General features: G+C 44.2%; 1 protein-coding gene across 2 annotated transcripts in view; it reads right to left on the bottom strand.

Moving 5' to 3' along the window:
* Positions 1 to 3701: 3701 nt before the first annotated feature.
* The window catches only part of MAP3K13 (mitogen-activated protein kinase kinase kinase 13), a 100104-nt gene continuing 84886 nt past the window's right edge, over positions 3702 to 18919 (bottom strand). For both annotated transcript variants that reach the window (XM_081139412.1, XM_081139411.1), the window contains exons 9-14: positions 18344 to 18460; positions 17538 to 17675; positions 12302 to 13070; positions 9679 to 9749; positions 7029 to 7326; positions 3702 to 6164 (exon numbers count right to left, since the gene is read on the bottom strand). In XM_081139412.1, coding sequence (XP_080995538.1) covers positions 6063 to 6164; positions 7029 to 7326; positions 9679 to 9749; positions 12302 to 13070; positions 17538 to 17675; positions 18344 to 18460 — 1495 coding nt within the window. In that variant the 3' untranslated portion in view covers positions 3702 to 6062. The remainder of the gene's footprint in view (positions 6165 to 7028; positions 7327 to 9678; positions 9750 to 12301; positions 13071 to 17537; positions 17676 to 18343; positions 18461 to 18919) is intronic.

The raw sequence follows: 18919 nt of genomic DNA, 5'->3' as shown, positions 1-18919 counted from the left end.
AGAAACCAGCTTTGCCATCACCTGTTTTCCTGGCTGCAGGAAACCCAGTCATGTGAAGTCCTCCTTTCCCTAAATTTCTGACAAATGCTGAGATTTGTGAAGGCAGTTCTCAGGACACAACCAGCACCTTTAGGAAAAGGTGACCAAAACACTGAAGTGCACTTTTTAACTCCATGCATTTGTTTGCTTTCATAGTCACTCTTGTTCCCATTGCTGTACAATTGTTCCATGCAAAGAACAATTGTTTCAGGCAAACCAACGTGGTGCAGGGGAACTGACAGGACCGGCGACCACAGGGGAGACAGATGAGGGGGTTTATTTTGAGACTTGACCATTAGAAAGAAGTTAATTTGCTCCAGGTTGATAGGGAACTCCAATTATTGCAATAAAGAATGGAAGTGAGTCCAACTCTGGAGTCTGAGAAGCTGTCACTCTGGAGGTGACTAGCTCCCCGGGTGACATGGTCAGTCAGGGCCGCCTTCCTAATAGCTTGCACATTCTGATTGGGGTTCCCTCTGCTGTACGACCACTAGAGGACCCTGTCTGCCTGGTCACTGGGCAGCATCCAGGAGCCAGCGTTCCCCCGGGTGCTGTGAAGTGGCTCTAGAGAGTAGATCTGTGATTCTGCCCGGAGTTTCCTTACAGTGGCCTTGCCATCTGTGCTATGCGAAATCCTGGCATCATGCTCTGGTCCTGTGACAGTTAATCAAAGCTCTAACTCCTTTGGGGTTACCTCTTTCCCAGAGCAGTGATTTCAGAGCTCCCCTCCTCTGCCACCTGCCCCTGAGAAGCACTCCAGGTTCCACAGGGGTCCTCTGCTTGGCAGCCTAGTTCATTCAGTTTGACTAGGTGCTTGCAGTGTTGGCTGTAACGTGCAAACAAATAGGTTAATGTGAATCTCGTGTGCTAGCTGTGAGGTTGGTAACATTGGTGGTGTGAATATACTGGGACATTTATTCTATGAAAGCTGCAAAGAAGAAAAATCTTGCTGCCTGGAAAGGCACTAAATTCATACTGACCGTACAAGTCAAGGTCTTAAAAAAATGTGAGCCCGGCCGGGCGTGGCTCAGCGGTTGAGCATTGACCTACGATCCAGGAGATCAGGGTTCGATTCCCGGTCAGGGCACACGCCCGGTTGCAGGCTAGGCAGCCGATCAATGACTCTCTCATCATTGATGTTTCTATCTCTCTCCCCCTCCTTTCCTCTCTCTGAGATCAATAAAGACATGTTTAAAAAATAAACAAAAAAATGTCACATTGTTTTGGTACATTAGTGTCAGAGTCAAAGGAAAAAGTCACTGGGACTTAACATTAACTTTGTATAGAAGGTGAGGGAGGAACATGCTTATTTAACACAATGAAATAATGTGAATGAAGAGACACATTTTGAAACTGTCAGAGATCGGAGACAATTTGGAATTGTAGTCCAAAGGGGCAGGGGTAGAGGCAAGTGGCCTTTTCTATGCCAATGGAGCTGCCCCCTGAGAGCCATAGGGTGGGATCCATAAGGAGAACACTAGTGTGATCCTGTCATTTTCCCATCAGGGCTAACTCCAGATCTCAAACCACTGTTAGGAAATTATGAGCTTAGATTTTAGAGCTGGGATGGCAAACATCGCCCCCTTGCACACCTGTTCTAATCAAGCGGTAGTTGTTGCTCCCAGGGCTGTGTTGTGAGAGGTTCTGAGGCTGGGTCCAGGCTCAGCAGGGAAGAATAGGGTGATCAATAAATAACATTGGTCGTGGGTGTTTAGAGTGTAGATTGTAGGTGGTGATATTTGGTGGTATTTTGGTTTCTGGCTTAGTGGCAAAACAAAATACAGCCCGTTACTGCAGAGCAGAGAGGGAATTCCCAGGGTTCCAAGTATGGTGTTCTATTTTAGAGAATTAAGTTCTGGGAACTTCAAGTAGGAACATTTTAAGGGGAACCAAATGAGACATAAGGGGGTGGGGATGCGTTTACACTGAAAGGATGCCAATGCTCCATAGTGGGAGGGCATTTAAAATTGAGTGGTACCAGGAAAACCCCAAACCATCAAATCAAATTATTTAGGGTGAGAGAGAAATTTAGCACAAAGAGGCCCTGAAGTGGATGCCTTACTGAATTCTGCTAAAATATCCTTAATTCTTGAAAGATGGATTTGTTGATACTAAAGTTTTAAAATACCTGAAATTCAAGTAGGTCATGCCAGATCATCTTACAACAGAGCTAGCTAGCATCTTCATCTTTCTGGGTAGGCACTCCCCATAATCTTCCAAAAAGGTCTAAACTTCAAGGTCTACTATAATTTCAAAGTGGATGCAGGCTTCTCAGTTTCTCTGCTAAGCAATTTTAAGAGGAACTGTTATTCAAAGGACATGATCTAGAAATAGATGGAAATCAGAAACAAATGCCCATCTGCAACCCAAATTAAAACTCATTAGCTTGTAGTCAGTCAAAAACGGATGCTAAATGAATGTGGACATTCATCCCAAGGGGGTTAAATTTTCAATCAACAATGAAGCTTGAAATCACAGCCCTGTGAGGTTCCTTAAAGCACTGCTGCACAGTCGTCAGGACTGCAGAATCAGCTCGAATTCCCTGAGCTCTTGACTTAATGCTCTTCAGATGCGTTCTCAAAGCAACACATACCAACTCAAAATTGTCCTGGGGACCTCAGGCAGACAGTAAAGGGCAAGGCTGGGATAGAGAAGGCATTTCTCTTTTTGATCTAAAGACGCTGTTCTTCTCTGAAGCCTCTAGTCACTTCTACTGAAAAATAAAAATGTTTAATGTGGAACTTTATTAAACTCTTGACCATACAGTGAATGACTAAAGATTCAACACTGTATGTGACCCTAACACGCTCAGAACAGTTAATCCAGATAGGTTCTATGGCATTATCATGACAGATAGTCAAGATGGGAAATCAGAAAACTTATCAAAAGTGTGAGGTGTTAGCCCTAGCCGGTTTGGCTCAGTGTTGGAGCACCGGCTCCCCTGGACAGAAAGATCTTGGATTCAATTCCGGTCAAGGGCACGTACCTCAGTTGCAAGCTCGATCCCTGGCCCAGTCAGGGGTGTGCAGGAGGCAACCAATCAGTGTTTCCCTCCCTCCCTCCCTGAAAAGCAATGGAAAAAATATCCTCGAGTGAGGATTAAAAAAAAAGTATGAGGCGTCCGGTGGGGGTGTCCTGGGAAGATCGTGACCGGAAGGTGTAAGACACTGACTGCCATGTTTCTTTTGCCACCGCAGGTGGGCAAGAACCAGACCAGCTGAAGTGTCAGTGTTTTATGTTGGACAGAAAGGGGACACAGAGTTGTAACCTCTCTTTTCCCAGAAAGAGAGATTCATAGGATAGTGTGGTCTGAAGTCAGAGGATGGAAAATAGGGCTCTTCAAGGTAGTACTTTTCCACCCCTATGAGCCTCTAAGTGACCAAGCCTTTGAAGAATTATTCTAGTCTTGTTATAGGATGACATCACAGCTAGGCATTTTATGTCATGCCACACACACACACACACACACACACACACACACATTTTTTTGTTTTCTTGCTACTCCCAACTAGGAGAAGACAGGCTGGCTTTGTGGGATTCTGGCAGGGATGAGGTAACACACTGCTCCCCGTTCTTCGACCTCTAACGCACGGGTCCTCTGCAGAAATTTCTCTAGGTCTGTGCCTCTTAGGGCATTAAAAAATGCTCTTTTTACTTCTAGTGTAGTCTCATGATTTTATTTCTTAAGAAACTTGAGAAAGTTTACAGCCTTTGAACTATTTGTCCATCCACTCAGTCACCTGCCCACCCAGGAGCTTTCGCGATCAAGTCAAAATCACAATGTAGCCATTGGGCTCCAGGGCAGAACACGCGTCCTCAGATGATTGTGGTTGTACACAGAAAGTGAGGGAATGCACCTAAGATGGATACTGGAGAGCCTCCAAGTGGCAGTGCCACTTTCATTCCTTCATAAAAATCATAAAAATTCATGATAATTCATGGTTAGCCATAGACACAATCATTGTGCTACACTGTAAACCACACCTTCTGATCGACAGAAAATGAGAATGATAATAATTATTATAAAATAAAATAACAATGATAATAATGCCATAACTTAAGATCTTTCATGTAGTCCAGCTACAGAATTGATACAAAATGGAATAATTTAATGCAAACAATACTGCTCCCTGTATAAGTTAGACATCTTCCTTCATCTCACCTAAGAGCTATAAATTAAATACACTAGGTTTTAAATTAATATCTCAACATAAGTTGTAAACAAATGGAGGGATCAAACAAGCAAAAGGAACTGCTCTAAACTCCCTCCTGCCTTTTCTTTTTGGCTGATGCAATCAGTGACACTCAGAGGAGGTCAATGTTTTCACCTGCATTGGAAATGGTTTAATACCAATATGTGTAAGTCTTTCCTAATGTCCAACACGATGCAGAGTCAAAGAGTCCTGCCATCTTCTTCAGATCTTGAGCCTGGAGACACTGTTTGACAGTAACCTATCTTGGAGGCAGAGACAGGAACTAGGCCAACATCTGTTTTTATGTAAAATTCCACATAAAAATTATCTTAAAGCTGAGGTACCATGAAGTACCTTGGGATGCTTTTCAGAGCCCATGACCCTGGACAGGAAGGACCTCATGCTTTGGACAAGGTAAAACCTTCCCAACTGCTGCTCAGCATCAGTTGTTCTTTCCACAAATTTCCAAATCCAATTATTTAAAACTGCATTGATCCAAAGAGAAGTAAAATACATTTCACAAATAGCATTTAACAAAAATGCTATCGTGGTGGAAGGGTGGGGGGGGGGTGCTTTCTGCAAGGTGCTTATTTTGCCTCTATTCTGATAGTGGAAGCCAGTCACTAAAGCTTACAGGATAGAATAATAAATTGATGAATGAAAACAAGGGGATGGTTTGGGATTGGACATTGGACAGACTCACACACATCCTAGCTGCCTTCAAAGGCTGTTCTCCTGTTTGAATCAATATGACTCTAGTAGACAAGCAACCTGGCTCCAGGGAGGGGTGATTCCATCTTCTCCACAAAGCTGACCTGAGGTGTTCTGACAATGTACTTTTATAAATTCCCCACTTGCTTTTCTAACACTGTTGTCAGTTTCCTTATTCTCTTACCCTTCTCTCCTCAGCCCTCCCCTTTTTCCTAAAGGAAGTGGTCAACAGATGGAAAGAAAATGGCTACAAGAAAATGGCACATTGGTCAAGGTAATACATTTGTCAAGATAATGACAATGACAGCATTTAAAAGGTAAATATTTGTCAAGGAAGGTTCGACTCTATCTGTAAGTCTCACAACCAAATGCTGCTTAAAATAAATAAAAAATGAAACCAGTTTTCACATATATAGTTTTCTTTTTCCTCCTAGAGGAAGCACATGCCTTCAAAGACCTTGGGTGCAAGTAGCTGGTCACCAAACTTTTCTAGGTCATTTCCATCACCCATTGGATAAGCTGGTTGAACTCAATGTGGTCTGTTCACAAGTTACCTGGAATTGCTTTTCTTTTGCAGTTCTTTGTTTTCTAAAATGCTCAACATGTCTTGCTCTGGCTCTTCTTCAGTCTCTTATGGCCAAAAGACCTGGTCCCCTGTTCAAGTAGCAATGATAACTCTTGGCCCCACAAATTCTCAAGAATGTTGTTCCTAAATTCCACTTCTTTCTTTGCTTTTTATCCTTTCTCCCTCTCTCTTTTTTTTTGCAAGAAATTATTGTCTCTCTCTATATCATATGTAGTTCAATCTTTACAGTACAAAGTGTTAAAATGTCAAACAAAAATAAATATCAATGTTACAGTAGCTAGAATATTCAATAAAATAGATCCCTGCCATTCTTGATTGAAATGTTCAGTGAGACTTAATTTCATTTGGATATTTTTTCCAGAGATTTGCAAAGTCTCATGTTCCTGTTATTGCAGCTCATTTCTAGGGGTAAGAAAGATGGGGCAGCTCTCTTCCCAGACAAAAAAGCAGGGAGAGAGCGGGAAGAATCAGGAGGTGAGGCGGATCTGAAATGCCAGTATTGTCATGACATCTTCAGGATGGGTATCCTCTCATTACCAAGTAGCAGAGCTGTAGTGTTTATTGGTCCTCACTGTGGCATCAGAACACTCTCCATCTGAAGAGTCACAGTCCGATTCTTCAAACTGCATAGGATTCTGCAAAGTCAAGACAAAATAAAACCTTAATTCATTTCTGCAGTCACTCAGTAAACATATATTGAACACCTCCCACATGACAGGCATTGTGCTGGCTTGGTAGGTAAGGGGGCTACAAAGATCGATGAGACCAGGTCCTGTCCTTATGGGGCTTACAGAAAAAGAAGACTTGTAAAGATGATGATTTGTGATGATGATGATGGTGACAATTATAACAGTACTACCACAGCCCCACTATAGAGAGTTCACTGTGTTCCAGGCACTGCTGTATGTGCTTTACATCTATTAATCCATTTAATCCTTACAACAACCCCATGAGATAGACGCTGTTATCATACCCATTTTACAGATAAGAAAACTGATCTATGGAGAAGTTAAATGGCTTACTCAACATCACACAGTAAGTAATTGGAAAGGCTGGGGTTTGCATCTAGGCAGTCAGGTTCCAGGGTACACAATTTCAGCCACTTATGCTATCCTGCCTCTCGAAGGGCAATGCTGAATATGAACTAAAGTGTTACATGTGCTATGATAGCATCATCAGGGGATAGAGGGGGCATGGAAGAGGGAGGCTCACACCCTTAACCAGACTGGGAGATGGGGCCAGGAGGAGGTGATGTTTGAGTTCAATCTTGGAATGAAGGGTTCATGAGCAGTTCAATGTCTGCGCCTCATTTGGGATAACTACCCTCATTTTTGGGAGCTCTGTTGATCTGTGCACTTTTACTTACTTCATAGAGGCAGTTGTTGTATCTTATATACTCAATGATAATTGGGAAGGACCTTGGGACTTGAGACGTTGTAACTCACAAGAGCTACAGGATAGGAACAGTGATGAGAGGAGAAGGGAGGAGAGGCCCGCACCTCATAGCCACGTTGCTCCACACACAGCTTGCCCAGAGACATCTGCGTCTTCACCCGGCGCACAGCACACTCCTTGTCAGAGAGCCCATCTGAGTGTGAGGATATCTCAATGGGAATCTCTGGCGTCTGGGACAGTAGGTCATCTAGCTTCTCTGCCAGGCGGTCTTCAAGTTTATCAGCCAACTCATCAGGGCTGTTTGAGTGGTCACTGGTATTGCCCTCCTCTCCATCAGACACAGAGAAATTCTCAGAGCTAAATGTTGAATACGACTGGCAGCTTCTCATGCAGCGATGGGGCCTAGAACCACAAAGAGCCAGAGGAACTTCATCACAGGAACAACCACTTTCCTTACCTTGTCCATCAATCGCAGCCCTGGTGAGAGGTCACCTAGTTTTATTCCTGCCCTTCAGGGAGATTCAAATCCAGATAGGTTGAAACTATTTAATTTGAAAGCAGCTGAGAGGAAATTTATATGTTTATGTGGCTAAACTCCAAAGCTGATGGCTACCACTGGTCTTGATAATCAGCTGGTCTAATCATACTGTGTATACCTATGCGTGGTATGGAAATGTCCACATTGAAATTATGCTTCTTATTCACAGAACCCCAGGTTTTCACAGGTGAAAGAGACTTGGGAGATTCTCTGGTCTGACTCATTTCCCAGATCAGAAAACTAGAGCCGAAGAAGGGAAGTGACTCGTCCAAGGCCACACAGTCAGAAAAGGCAGAGCTGTGGCGTGCGTGGTCTATTCACACTCAGCCCAGAGTCCTCTGCCTCACTCCACCCCAGCTGCACTGCTCACTGGGCATGGCAGCCCTGGAAGGAGTGCCTTCACCACCCTGTCAGCCCATGCCCAGCAGAAAGGAGCTTGGAAGGAACATTCACTCTACAACTGTGGGCACTGCCCAGCCGGTCAGCGGCTCATTCCAGTTAACATCAGGGTTTCCCTCTGATAAGGCAAAGTTTCGGGGGGTGGCGAGAGGAGAATTTGCAAAAGTTCCTTACTTCTTTCCCATGGTTTCCAAGTAGCCTAGTAAATAAGGATGCTGTTAGCTCATACTGGTTTAAAACCAAAACAGAACAAATAATAAGACAGCCTTTCCCCTCTGGCATTGTCTGATCTTTCTGTATTTCTTAGTACAAGGTGATTTTGATGGCAGATGATCTGATCCTGGCTGATGACCAGGCCAGGTGTGGGCTGGGGGTGGGGGGGAATCAAGGTCACATGAAAAAATCCAATGTGGGAAAGGGAAGTGAAGGTAAGATTCACACAGCTTCTCAAGGCTGGTAATCCAGAAGGGAGATGGGGAGAAGAATGTTATAATGTAAAAAGCAAAGCCATGTGGTAAAAACATAAATATAATTTGCATCATAGCAAAGAAAGGTCGGAAGGCCATTAGGCAGGCTGAGTTCATGATGTGTCATAGGAACAAAAGCTGGAAGTAACATCATTGTGATGTTAGCAAATGAGTTCATTTTACTCAAACTTGAGCTGGTTGCAAAGAGAAAACATAGTGTCCAAGGAGTCAATGAGAAAGCAATAGCTTCATGGCAGGAATAGCTCAGGAGATGAGAACAGATTTCAATTTTGTGCAGAGCGTGGGGACCCAGAATACAATTTACTAAAGGGCTAGAAGTCTGTTGGTTTGCAGAGAATTCCTGTTTCTGGGCAGGTACACAAACCTCCCAGGGATTCTTAGAGCTTTACTTTTAAAAAACAAAATGCCTATTAGCAGAAAAGGCCTCCTGGGACGAAAACCACCTTCCCTGCTCCTACATAGGAGCAGCTCTGTTCTAGACGTAGGGGAGTGTGGTCCTTCTTTAATCCTACAAGCAAAATTATCATCACCAGGTAAGCAGGAAGCTCTTTCTAAGGCTGGTTTGAAGGAGGACTCAACTCACCTAATTTAATTATAATTAATTTGAGACCTAAAATCCAAGGCACGGAGAGTGCTATAGACTAAACTGTGTACATGTCCCCCCTCCATGTTGAATCTCTAACCTCCAATGTGGCTGAATCTGGAGACAGAGTCCTTAGGAGGTAATTAAGGTTAAATGAGGTCAAAAGGGTGGGGCCCTAATCTTATAGGATGTGGCCTTATAAAGAGAGGAAGGTAGCGCTCTCCTTCTCTTCCCCTCACCCCCACATCCCAACATGTGAGGATGCAGTAAGAAGGCTGTTGTCTGCAAGCCAGGAAGAGAGTTCCCATGAGGAGCTTTGATCTCGGTCTTCCCAGCATTCAGAACTGTGAGAAATATATTTCCATTGCTTAAGCCACCTAGTCTATGGTATTTTGTTATGGCAGCCCAAGCAAACTAATTCAGGGAGGTATACTAGAAACTAATAAAAGTATCCATAAAACACATGGCGATCCCTCATAAACTGCCCACTATATTCTCAGTTGTAAACTTGAATCTGTATTTATGCTCCTCGTCTTGAAGTTCCTATGAAATGAATTCTGATAAACTGGGACTGACTGTGCATAGCCAGTTGCCAAAATGAGGGAATGGGAAACCATAAACACAGTGAGTTCAAGTTTCCTTACAAGGTGGCTGTTAGAAAGTGACATACAATTGAACAGGAAGTGTGGCAACCTCAGGGTTTCCCGATTACGCTGAAAGCAATCATGTGTGTTTGATGGTTTTACCTCTGTCTTCGTGGAAATTCAACTTCACTATCTACTTCCCCTTCTTCCTCTTCTGATGACTCATCTCCACTCTAAGGAAAACAGGGAGAAAAGAATTTTATCTCCTCCCACCCCTTACACACACACACACACACACACACACACACACACACACACACAGTCCTTGCAAAGATTTAATCATCACAAGGCATTGAGTAGTAGCTTGCTAAGTGTCATCTTTAAACATGCATATCTTCACTCATTCTTTTAGCAACTCTTCCTGGGTGTCCTGGTGACAGGCCCTGCACTAGATGCTGGAAGACATATAAATCTATATGTCTTTGCCCTCAGGGAGATGAAGTCTCCATGACAGTGTCCAGAGGTGAGTGACAGAGAGGGGAAACTGGAGAAGAGGCCTTGGATTTGGGGGCAGTCGCATGTAATCATTGTCACCAGGCTTTGTCATAGAGACTCCACCAAGAAGTGATCTTTCAATTAATTGTTCAAAACCCAACAACTACTTTTCCCCCTTTCATGTACCAACCCCTTTTTCACTGATATTATAGTTAGTATGCTTGTATCATCTCCACTACTAAGACATACATCATTTGAGAGTCAGACCATGTCTTGTACTGTACCCCTCACCCCATCATTAATACAACGCTGCACACACAGCAGGTGCTTACTACAGTGTTGAGTCAGCATGTTGGCAGGACGAGGGCCACCCGAGGCCTTGTGATTGCTGGGGTTCTACGGTTGATAGAAGGCTGGGCAAGTGTCCTGTCTGGATAGATGATCTTCCCTCACAGGGAAGATTCCATTTCTCTTCAAGCGCATAGGAACAGGCACACTAAGACCAACTGTCACTTAACTACAGCGCCACGATGCACCAGATTATTACAATCCCTGTGAGTTAGGTAATGGGTCCAAGTAATTGTACCAAAGATCGAGGATAATGTACTTTGAAAGTCAGTTCTAAAATATTTGCATTCTGATGCTTTCTGAGTAGGAAAGACAGGGATGGAGATATCCTGACTGCTGAGATGAGCCCTTTACCCCAGAAGTACACGTGGGAGCATATGTCCTTACAGAAAAGTTGAACTGCTCTCTGGGAGTGCGGTTCTAAGAAGACCAGATATAAAAGGTATGTGATCCATGGCCTGCAGACCCACAGATGGCATCAAAATGGCATCAGAATGTTTCAAAGGTACATGTTACTTAGGAGGGGACCGGGGAATGGGTGATTGCTAAAGGGTACAGGGTTTCTTTTCGAGGTGATGAAAATACTCTATAATTAGTTGTGGTGATGGTTGTACAACTCTGAATAAAAAGAACTGAATTGTACACTTTAATGAGAGAATTATATGGCATGTGAATTATATCTCAATAAAGTTGTTACCAAAAAAATACATGCTATTGGCCGTAGGGGTGGGGGGAGCAGAGACTGGATTAGCCCAAATCCACTGCACCACCCGAAACACAATTTAATTTCCGGGAATACTTAGCAGCAGCACTTTATGTGGGAGAGGAAATACAGTTCTGAGAGAGTAGTCCTCAGCTTCAACTTTTTTCCTATTAAATGTCTGGTTGACCAAAACATTCTCATTTACATTTTAGACCCTTTCATTCCTTCAACTAAACTCCTGGTGAATAATGATGATGATATAAAACAATACTTAGAATTGAGTGGATATCTATCGTGTGCTAAATACTTTTCATATATCATCTTATTTTTAACTCATTAGCAAGCTGAGCTCACGTTTTTTGGAAGGTTGCCATGTACAAGGCCCTGTTCTAAATGCTTTATACATATTAACTCATTTCATCCTCACATCAACTAATGAGGCAGGGCCCAATATTATTAGCCCCATTTTATAGACAAGGACACCAAAGTTCACAGAGGCACTAAGTGGAAGAGTCTGGCCTTGCACTCAGGTCCGTCTGACTCCCAAGCTCGTGCTCATAACCACTATGGTAGACTGCCCCCAGCTAATAGACCCCAGGCAGCCAGTGGGCAAGGAGGCGAGGAACAGGTTTCAATAACTGAGAACTCGCTAGCTCATGATGGTTATTAATTAAGGCAATGTTTTCTAGCATGCATTGTGAAGAAAGCTAGTTCCATGGGGGCTTAGTAGATATTATGTTTAAAAGGCAGTATGGTCAAATAGGTGAGGGAAATGCTGGATTACACAAGGTTACTGCATGATTTCTCCAAGGCTAGGACTTGCTGATGTACACTAGGAATTTTCCAGAGGGGAGAGAGAATATTACGTTAACCAAACCAGTTTTATAATGGGATCCTTCCTTCTTGCAACATCCCTCAGGACTAGGCTAGAGTAGTGGCTTCCAAATTATTTTGATTACATATCCCTAATATATGGTTATTTATCTATTAATAAATTATGTACATTTTAATCAGTCCACTGGGTCAGTAGTTCTCAAAATGTATGTCTAACTCCATCACCTAAGCAGTGTAAAAAGAAAGTATTTAAAATAAAAGAAACTTCTGTTTATGCTTTTGTTAGCTCATCCTTTTACAAAATGTACACTTGTTATGTGTGTTTTACAATGCACATCACACAACAGGCTCTGACATTGCTCGACATCCAGAGGCAGTGACAGCACTGCTGTCCTCACCGCTTACCTTTTGAAGGGGCCTTGTTTTTCGAGGTAGCACTGGCGGGGTGATGTGATGAGGGACGCCAAGGGACGAAGCAGACCTACAGCTGTTGAATTCGTTTTCTTGCATTTTCTCAGACCCTTGGGCATTTTCCGGGAGGAGACTGTGTGCTGGTGACTTGAAAAGGTCGGGGCTCCTCCCCACCGGCTCAGCGAAGGGACCGTCTAAGGACCCGCACTGTTCTGGCCTGCACTGGACGCAGGGGTCGTAAGGGTCAGCCTGACAGCAGCCCCAGGGGCCGGCCTGGCCCTTGGCAGGCTCAGAGCTTCTCCAGCAGTCTGCTGCCATGGCTGTGGAGATGAGGTCAGGGCTGGAGCCCGGCATCTGTCTCTGAGCATGGTTGCTGAGTGGGCTCCGCAGGGCTGCAGCCGGGCCGAAATACCTCAGGTTGTTGGCGCAGGTTGCAATGTCCTGTCCATGCACGTTGAGCCGGGGATGGTGACTCTGAGACGCGGAGGGAGGGGGCTGCTGGTGCTGCTGCTGCAGAGAAGGGTACTGGGATTGAGCCTGGTGTAGATAAGTGGGGTGGGGTGAGTTTTCTGGGGCTGGCTGGTTTTTCAAGATTGCTGCAAAGTCACTGTGGCTGCCTCTGCTGTTCCCTCGGCGGTGGCGTGGTTTGCTCCGATATCGGCTCTTGCCGCCTGAGGTGGACATTTTGGGGCTCCCGGACACAGGGGATGCAGTGGGAACCACCTCCACACTGGGGATACCTTCAGATCGCAGCAGATCTGGCCTGGGAGAGCAGAACAGGTTTAGTTTTAAACATATGAAAACATTAATGTTTGGGGAACTGTATCCCAAGCCTTAAAATACACATGCCGTTTGAATCAGCAGTCACACGGAGGGATTTACCCAAGGGAGATAATGGATGTTCACAAAAATGTATGTTTTGAAGACACTGTATTAATGTATTGCTTAAAATGCAGAAATTTAGAAACAACCTATATGTCCACTTATACAGAATTCCCTTTATGCCTTCTGGATTTTATTCTGGGCCTCACTGGCCAACGCACTCAATCCCTTTAAATTCTAATTCAACCCTACAGCCTTCTGGATCTCTTCCTCATAGTATCAGCCATCTGCTCGGTGCCAATATGCCAACACCTAGGCATGGGCATTTGCCCATGACCAGAAATCTGTCTGATGATGGATCCAGACAGATCCTACAAGGGATCACAAAGGAGAGACTTCTGGTACCAGAGAAGGAAACCACGGGTTAATGAGGCAAGAGGCTAAGTTCAGGGAGTTTGGTTTAGACATGGTCTTCCTGACGGCTGGGACTGTGTCATACATCTTTGTATATGTAGGACACTAACAAGGAGTCTTGATCACAGTAGGGACTCAATAATGTTTCAGGAAGGGGGGACCATGGGGATGGGGCCAGAGGATAGGGAAATAGTAGAGAGCCCAGGAGGTTGAGCAGAGGCAGCAGGGGAAGGGCTCATGAGGAGTGGCCCCCACGCTGCACTGTGCTCCTAAAGGGAGGAGGTCCTTTCCCAGCCCTGCTTTCACATGCCCACTGGGCCAGTCATGCAGACCATGTGCAGGAGGAAGCCAGCTCCTGAGGTAAACCCTCTGCACACTGACTCCAAGGCACATAGGTGAGCAACAAGTGATTTCTGAGCTGATGAAGAGATTCAGGGCAGAGATTCTAGGACACCAGGTAGTATTGCTACTTCCTCCCACTGGACAGCAGCCTCACCCTTCTTTGCAACCAGACAGATACCAATCAGCAGGAGCTTTCAGAGCCGGGGGACCCCCAAATTTATTTTAATAACAGAATCCTTACTCAAATTAATTATTAGGAGAAGACCAGTATATGAAGCAGATATAGTGGAACAGTAGAAGAAGGGTGGGGGAGCAGAGGCCCCTCCCTGCAGGGCTCCCCTCTTGTTCTCTCCACCCCTGCAGTAGTCCTTGAAATGCCTCTCTATGCAGGCCCTAGGGCATCCCAGACCTTGCTTAGAAACACAGATACAGTCCTGCCCCCACCCCGTGTGATGAGGAACACAGAGCCCAGCCAAAGTGGCTCATGGTCTCATAGCTCATTACTACTGGTAGAATCCAGGCCAGAAGTCTCTGCCCATTTCCAGTCTGGTTTATTAAATAGAGTACAGTTTGAAGGTGCATACAAATCACTTGGGAGTTTGTTAAAATGACTGAGTAGGTCTGGGATGGGGCCTAAGAGTCTGCATTTCTAACATGCTCTCAGGTGATGTTGAACTGAGGACTACACTTAGAAGAGCAAATGCGTATAGGAAATTAGCCAGCATCAGGCAGTTGGAGATGGGTTTTCTTTTCTTTCAGGAGAAGTACAGTGAAAGCCTTGTCTTAGCACAGAAGTTCCAGGAGTTACTGGTTTATGATAAGGTTGGTAGGATATCGTGCTGCTCTCAGCTGCTTTCTGTCTCAGACTCACAGTTTTATGCTCAGCTAACCAGCTTGTGTCACAGAAGGTATCTGGATGCAGGAGGCCTTGAGGCTTTTGTTGAGGCAAGAGAGTCCCCCAAGGCTCAGTTCGGGGTGTCTACTTACACAGAGGCTGGCTATGGTGAGGTCTTAGAGAGCTGCAGGGAAAATGTCCTAAGCCAAGTGAAAGCTGCTTTTATTGAAGCTGGCAGCGCGAACCCCACAGAATAACATTGACACAGCACTTCATAGTTTACAAAGCACTCTGCAGTATAGAAACCACTTGTTTCCTACTATTACAATATCCACTTACACAGAAAGGCACTGAGGGATCAGAGAGGTTAGTTGTCTTGGATCCATCACAAAGCAAGTAAATGGCAGAACTCAAAACTGACCCCAAGTCTTTTGAAACCAAGGAACAGTTCTTTCTCTGTTCCAAGCTTCTCCTAAGTGTAAGGTATTTAGGCTATCTTATTGGCATATACACACTTGTGACAGGCTTGGTGGATCCATAATTAAACTCTGACTCTCTTCTTAACCAAACACAAACTGAAACATAGGCTAAAGGATGGTGGATGGTTTCTCGTCTCTGCTCTCCTCAGAGGTCACTGGCCTTCTGATTTGATAATCATTGAACTGTCTAAATAATCTGAAACTGAACTCCTTTAAGGCGCAATCAGCCGAAAGTACAACTCTTTTTTTCTTCATCGACACACGAGCAGAGTGATCCACCGCTAAGAGTCGTAAAGTACAACTCTTCACAGCTCTAATACCTATCCGGGTGGCCTTCCTGGGCAAGTTCAATTAGCTTGTAGACTAAGTAACTGCTGGTGGTGTCAAACTCCTTCAAACATATTTCTCACAGCACAAGTAAAAGTCATCATGACCTCACATTTTGAAAAAAGGTACTATTCCCCCCTCCCCTAACGCTCTTTTTTTTTTTTTTTTTTTTACATATATCTTTATTGATTTCAGAGAGAGGAAAGGAGGGGAGAGAGATAGAAACATCAATGATGAGTCATTGATCAAGCCCAACTGGGCACGTGCCCTGACCAGGAATCGAACCCCGATCACCTGGATCCTAGGTCGACGCTCAACCGCTGAGCCACGCCTGGCCGGGCAATGCTCTTAATTTTAACTATAGGCAGAATGCATGGAGAAGCCAGCAGGCAAACTCGGTCCCTATTTAGTACACCCCAAAAAAGAGGTGTTGGGATTCCCCCAGGGTCTTGCCATGAGCTATCTGAAAATAATTTCTCAGAACTTGATGAGGTGATAGTCAGGAGTGGTAAGTAAAAACAAAACTGGGATTAATCCATGGGATTTCTCACTGGTAGTTTACATTTACATTAGTTATGGCCTCTGGCCACCATCCTGAAAGCCTTAAAATACATTCTTGGTTTACATTTTCTCATTACCTTTATTCTTACTGCCTTTAGCTCAAGTCTCACTGTTGGGTCCACCCCCCCAGGTTTAAGGACATTTCTTTCCTTTACATTAATTTAGCTATAGGACAGAGTCAATTCTCCAATACTTGGGAGAAATGAGGTTCTAGCAGAACTTGGTAATAAAAACTGACTGGAGGAGCATTTTAAGGTTAAACTAATACAGTATTTTAGATCTGCAGTTGGGAATCTGAGTTTGTAAAGGACTGAATTAGGTTACACATGGATTTTCCACTGAGCAGGTGGTTAACACCCCTAATCTCCATGTTGTTCAAGGGTCAACTGATAAGGAAAATGTACTACAATTAGGAAAAAGAGTAATTAAAAACAACAACAACTATTTAGCCCTAGCCAATTTTGCTCAGTGGTTAGAGCATCGGCCCTTGGACTGAAGGGTCCTGGGTTTGATTCTGGCCAAGGGCACGTGCCTTGGTTGCAGGTTCAATCCCCAACCTCAGTTGAGGTGCTTGCAGGAGGCAACTAGTCGATGTGTCTCTCTCACATCGATGTTTCTCTCTCTTTCTCTCTCTCTCTCTCTCCGAAAAGCAATGGAAAAATATCCTTAGATGAGGATTAAAAAAACCCCAGCTATTTAAAAAACCATTCTTTGAGCACCTGTGATTTATTAGGTGAGTTTGAACATTGTCTTATTTAAACTTCACAGAAGTCCCATGCAGGGGTGGAATGAGGGAACCATGTGCTCGCTTCAGCAGCACATATACTAAAATTGGACAATACAGAGAAGATTGGCATGGTCCCCGAGAAAAGATGACATGCAAACTTGTGAAGCCGAAAAAATCAAAACAAAAAAGCACAGAAAGTCCTTATTTTCATTTTTGATGGTGGATTTACAGGCACTTATTACATTATTAAAAAGAACTAACTAAATGAATAAATAAAAGTGGGCCATGCATGGGCCAATGTTGCATAAATCAAGAATTATAATTAACCCAATTCTATGTATTAGGAGTCAAAGAAAGAAAAAGAAATCTCATGTGCTATAGTTATACCATTTTACCCATGGGGTTGAAAGAGGGCACGTGACATGGCCCAAATCACACAGCTCATAATGGGCAGAGCCAGAGTCTAAACCCAGGTCTGTCTGGCCCTGGGTTATCTCTCTTTTCACTAGTCCATGCTAAGATAATAACTCTCTATGCCTCAGATAGTAAAACATGGATTCCTAGGGTCCACGACACACTTTCTCTCACCTTCCCACTCTGTTTTATCTAGAGACACATTTGCTATGATGAGGTAGAGTGGCCACACCCACCATCATCTGATAATGTATTTTTAGGGGGATATGTCACCATTTCTCTAATACCAGGTCAGCACAAGCATCTCACCGTTTGGTCTGCATCCCAGGTTTGTGAGGCACCCCTTTCCTTTTCATGAGCTTTTCCATGGCATTGGGGTGGATTATTGGACGGACAGGGTGTCGTTTGTAGGTCCCAGGATACTTCTTTTCCACTGCTTGCTCACGCCTGTAGAAGGAAAGAAAAGGCCCATCTCAGCCACTGCAGGCAGAAAAGGTGGGTAGAATGTTTCACAGGCTAATTACACCCACAATTCTGACAACACTTACCAGATACAGGCTATTTAGATAACAATACTGCTATTCAGGTACAAAAAAGGGGGGGGGGGATACTAAATTCAAACTAACTTGACTTCATTTTTTCCTTCAGCTCATAGATGAATTCAGAGACTGACCTTCCCTTCCCCAACATACCTCATGAGAGACACAATACAATGGTGGAAATCCTACTAATTTTGGTAGCTTGCTGTGTTGGTCAGGACCCTGGGATTTTCTGTCCTTCTCAGGAATACCCTAAACCACTTGCAGAAGCCACCTCACTTCCCCAGGGGGCAATAAGACCCCACTCATCAACATCAGTCTCCTCCGAGCCATTCAGCAGGGTCAAGTTGCAAACAGCTTTCCAATGCATGTTCCCCGAGAACCAGCTCTGCGGCAACTCCACTCAACCATAAACCTCCCCAGGGGTAGGAACCTGTGCACAGCACATCCCCAAAGGAATGCTGGGCGAATGAATAAAATATCTGCCAGTTGAGTGGCAGCAACATGGAAGAGTAAGGCATTTCTGCTGATGGACAGACTAAATCAATAAGGGCAGACAGTGGTCTGGATTCGTACTTAATGAGCTCCTTCTCCCGCATTTCCAGCTGCAGCATGATGGCACTCAGCTCCATGTATAAATTATTAGCCCGCTCAAGTTTTCTCTCATAGTGTTCACGAATATCCAAAGCATGCCTGTCAAAGAAAACAGGATCAGCGAAATCGACTAACTTGGGGGAGGACAGAAGCTCTAATGAAGTAAGAACCAGGATGGTTTATCTCAAAAGCATTTGCCCAAGGGCCCTCTAAATTTAAGGCTTCCTTGCCTGATGCAGTGACTCAGCCAATATGGAGCAGGAGATGGAAAATCTAGGCTTTCCATTTGGTTTATCCTTAGGGGCCATATCCAGCCATACAGAATAGCCAGGAGGCCACATATAAAATGTGAATGTGATTTGCGTATCATGTCTAGTCTTTGTGTAGTGTTGGCAATATCTTCATAAGAACACAGTATAACTCACTGTTAATGGAAATATGCAGTTAGAGCTGACACCACGATCACTCATTAGTATTTATCCACAGCACAGATCCTGCCTAATTACAGTTGGTTATCTATGAACATGTCTTGTAACCCTTAAAAGATTATAAGCATCA

Source organism: Miniopterus schreibersii, assembly GCF_964146895.1.
Source record: "Miniopterus schreibersii genome assembly, chromosome: 5".
Lineage (NCBI taxonomy): Eukaryota > Metazoa > Chordata > Mammalia > Chiroptera > Miniopteridae > Miniopterus > Miniopterus schreibersii.
The sequence above is the reverse complement of the archived record's forward strand: the minus strand, read 5'-3'. Positions and strand labels throughout refer to the sequence as shown.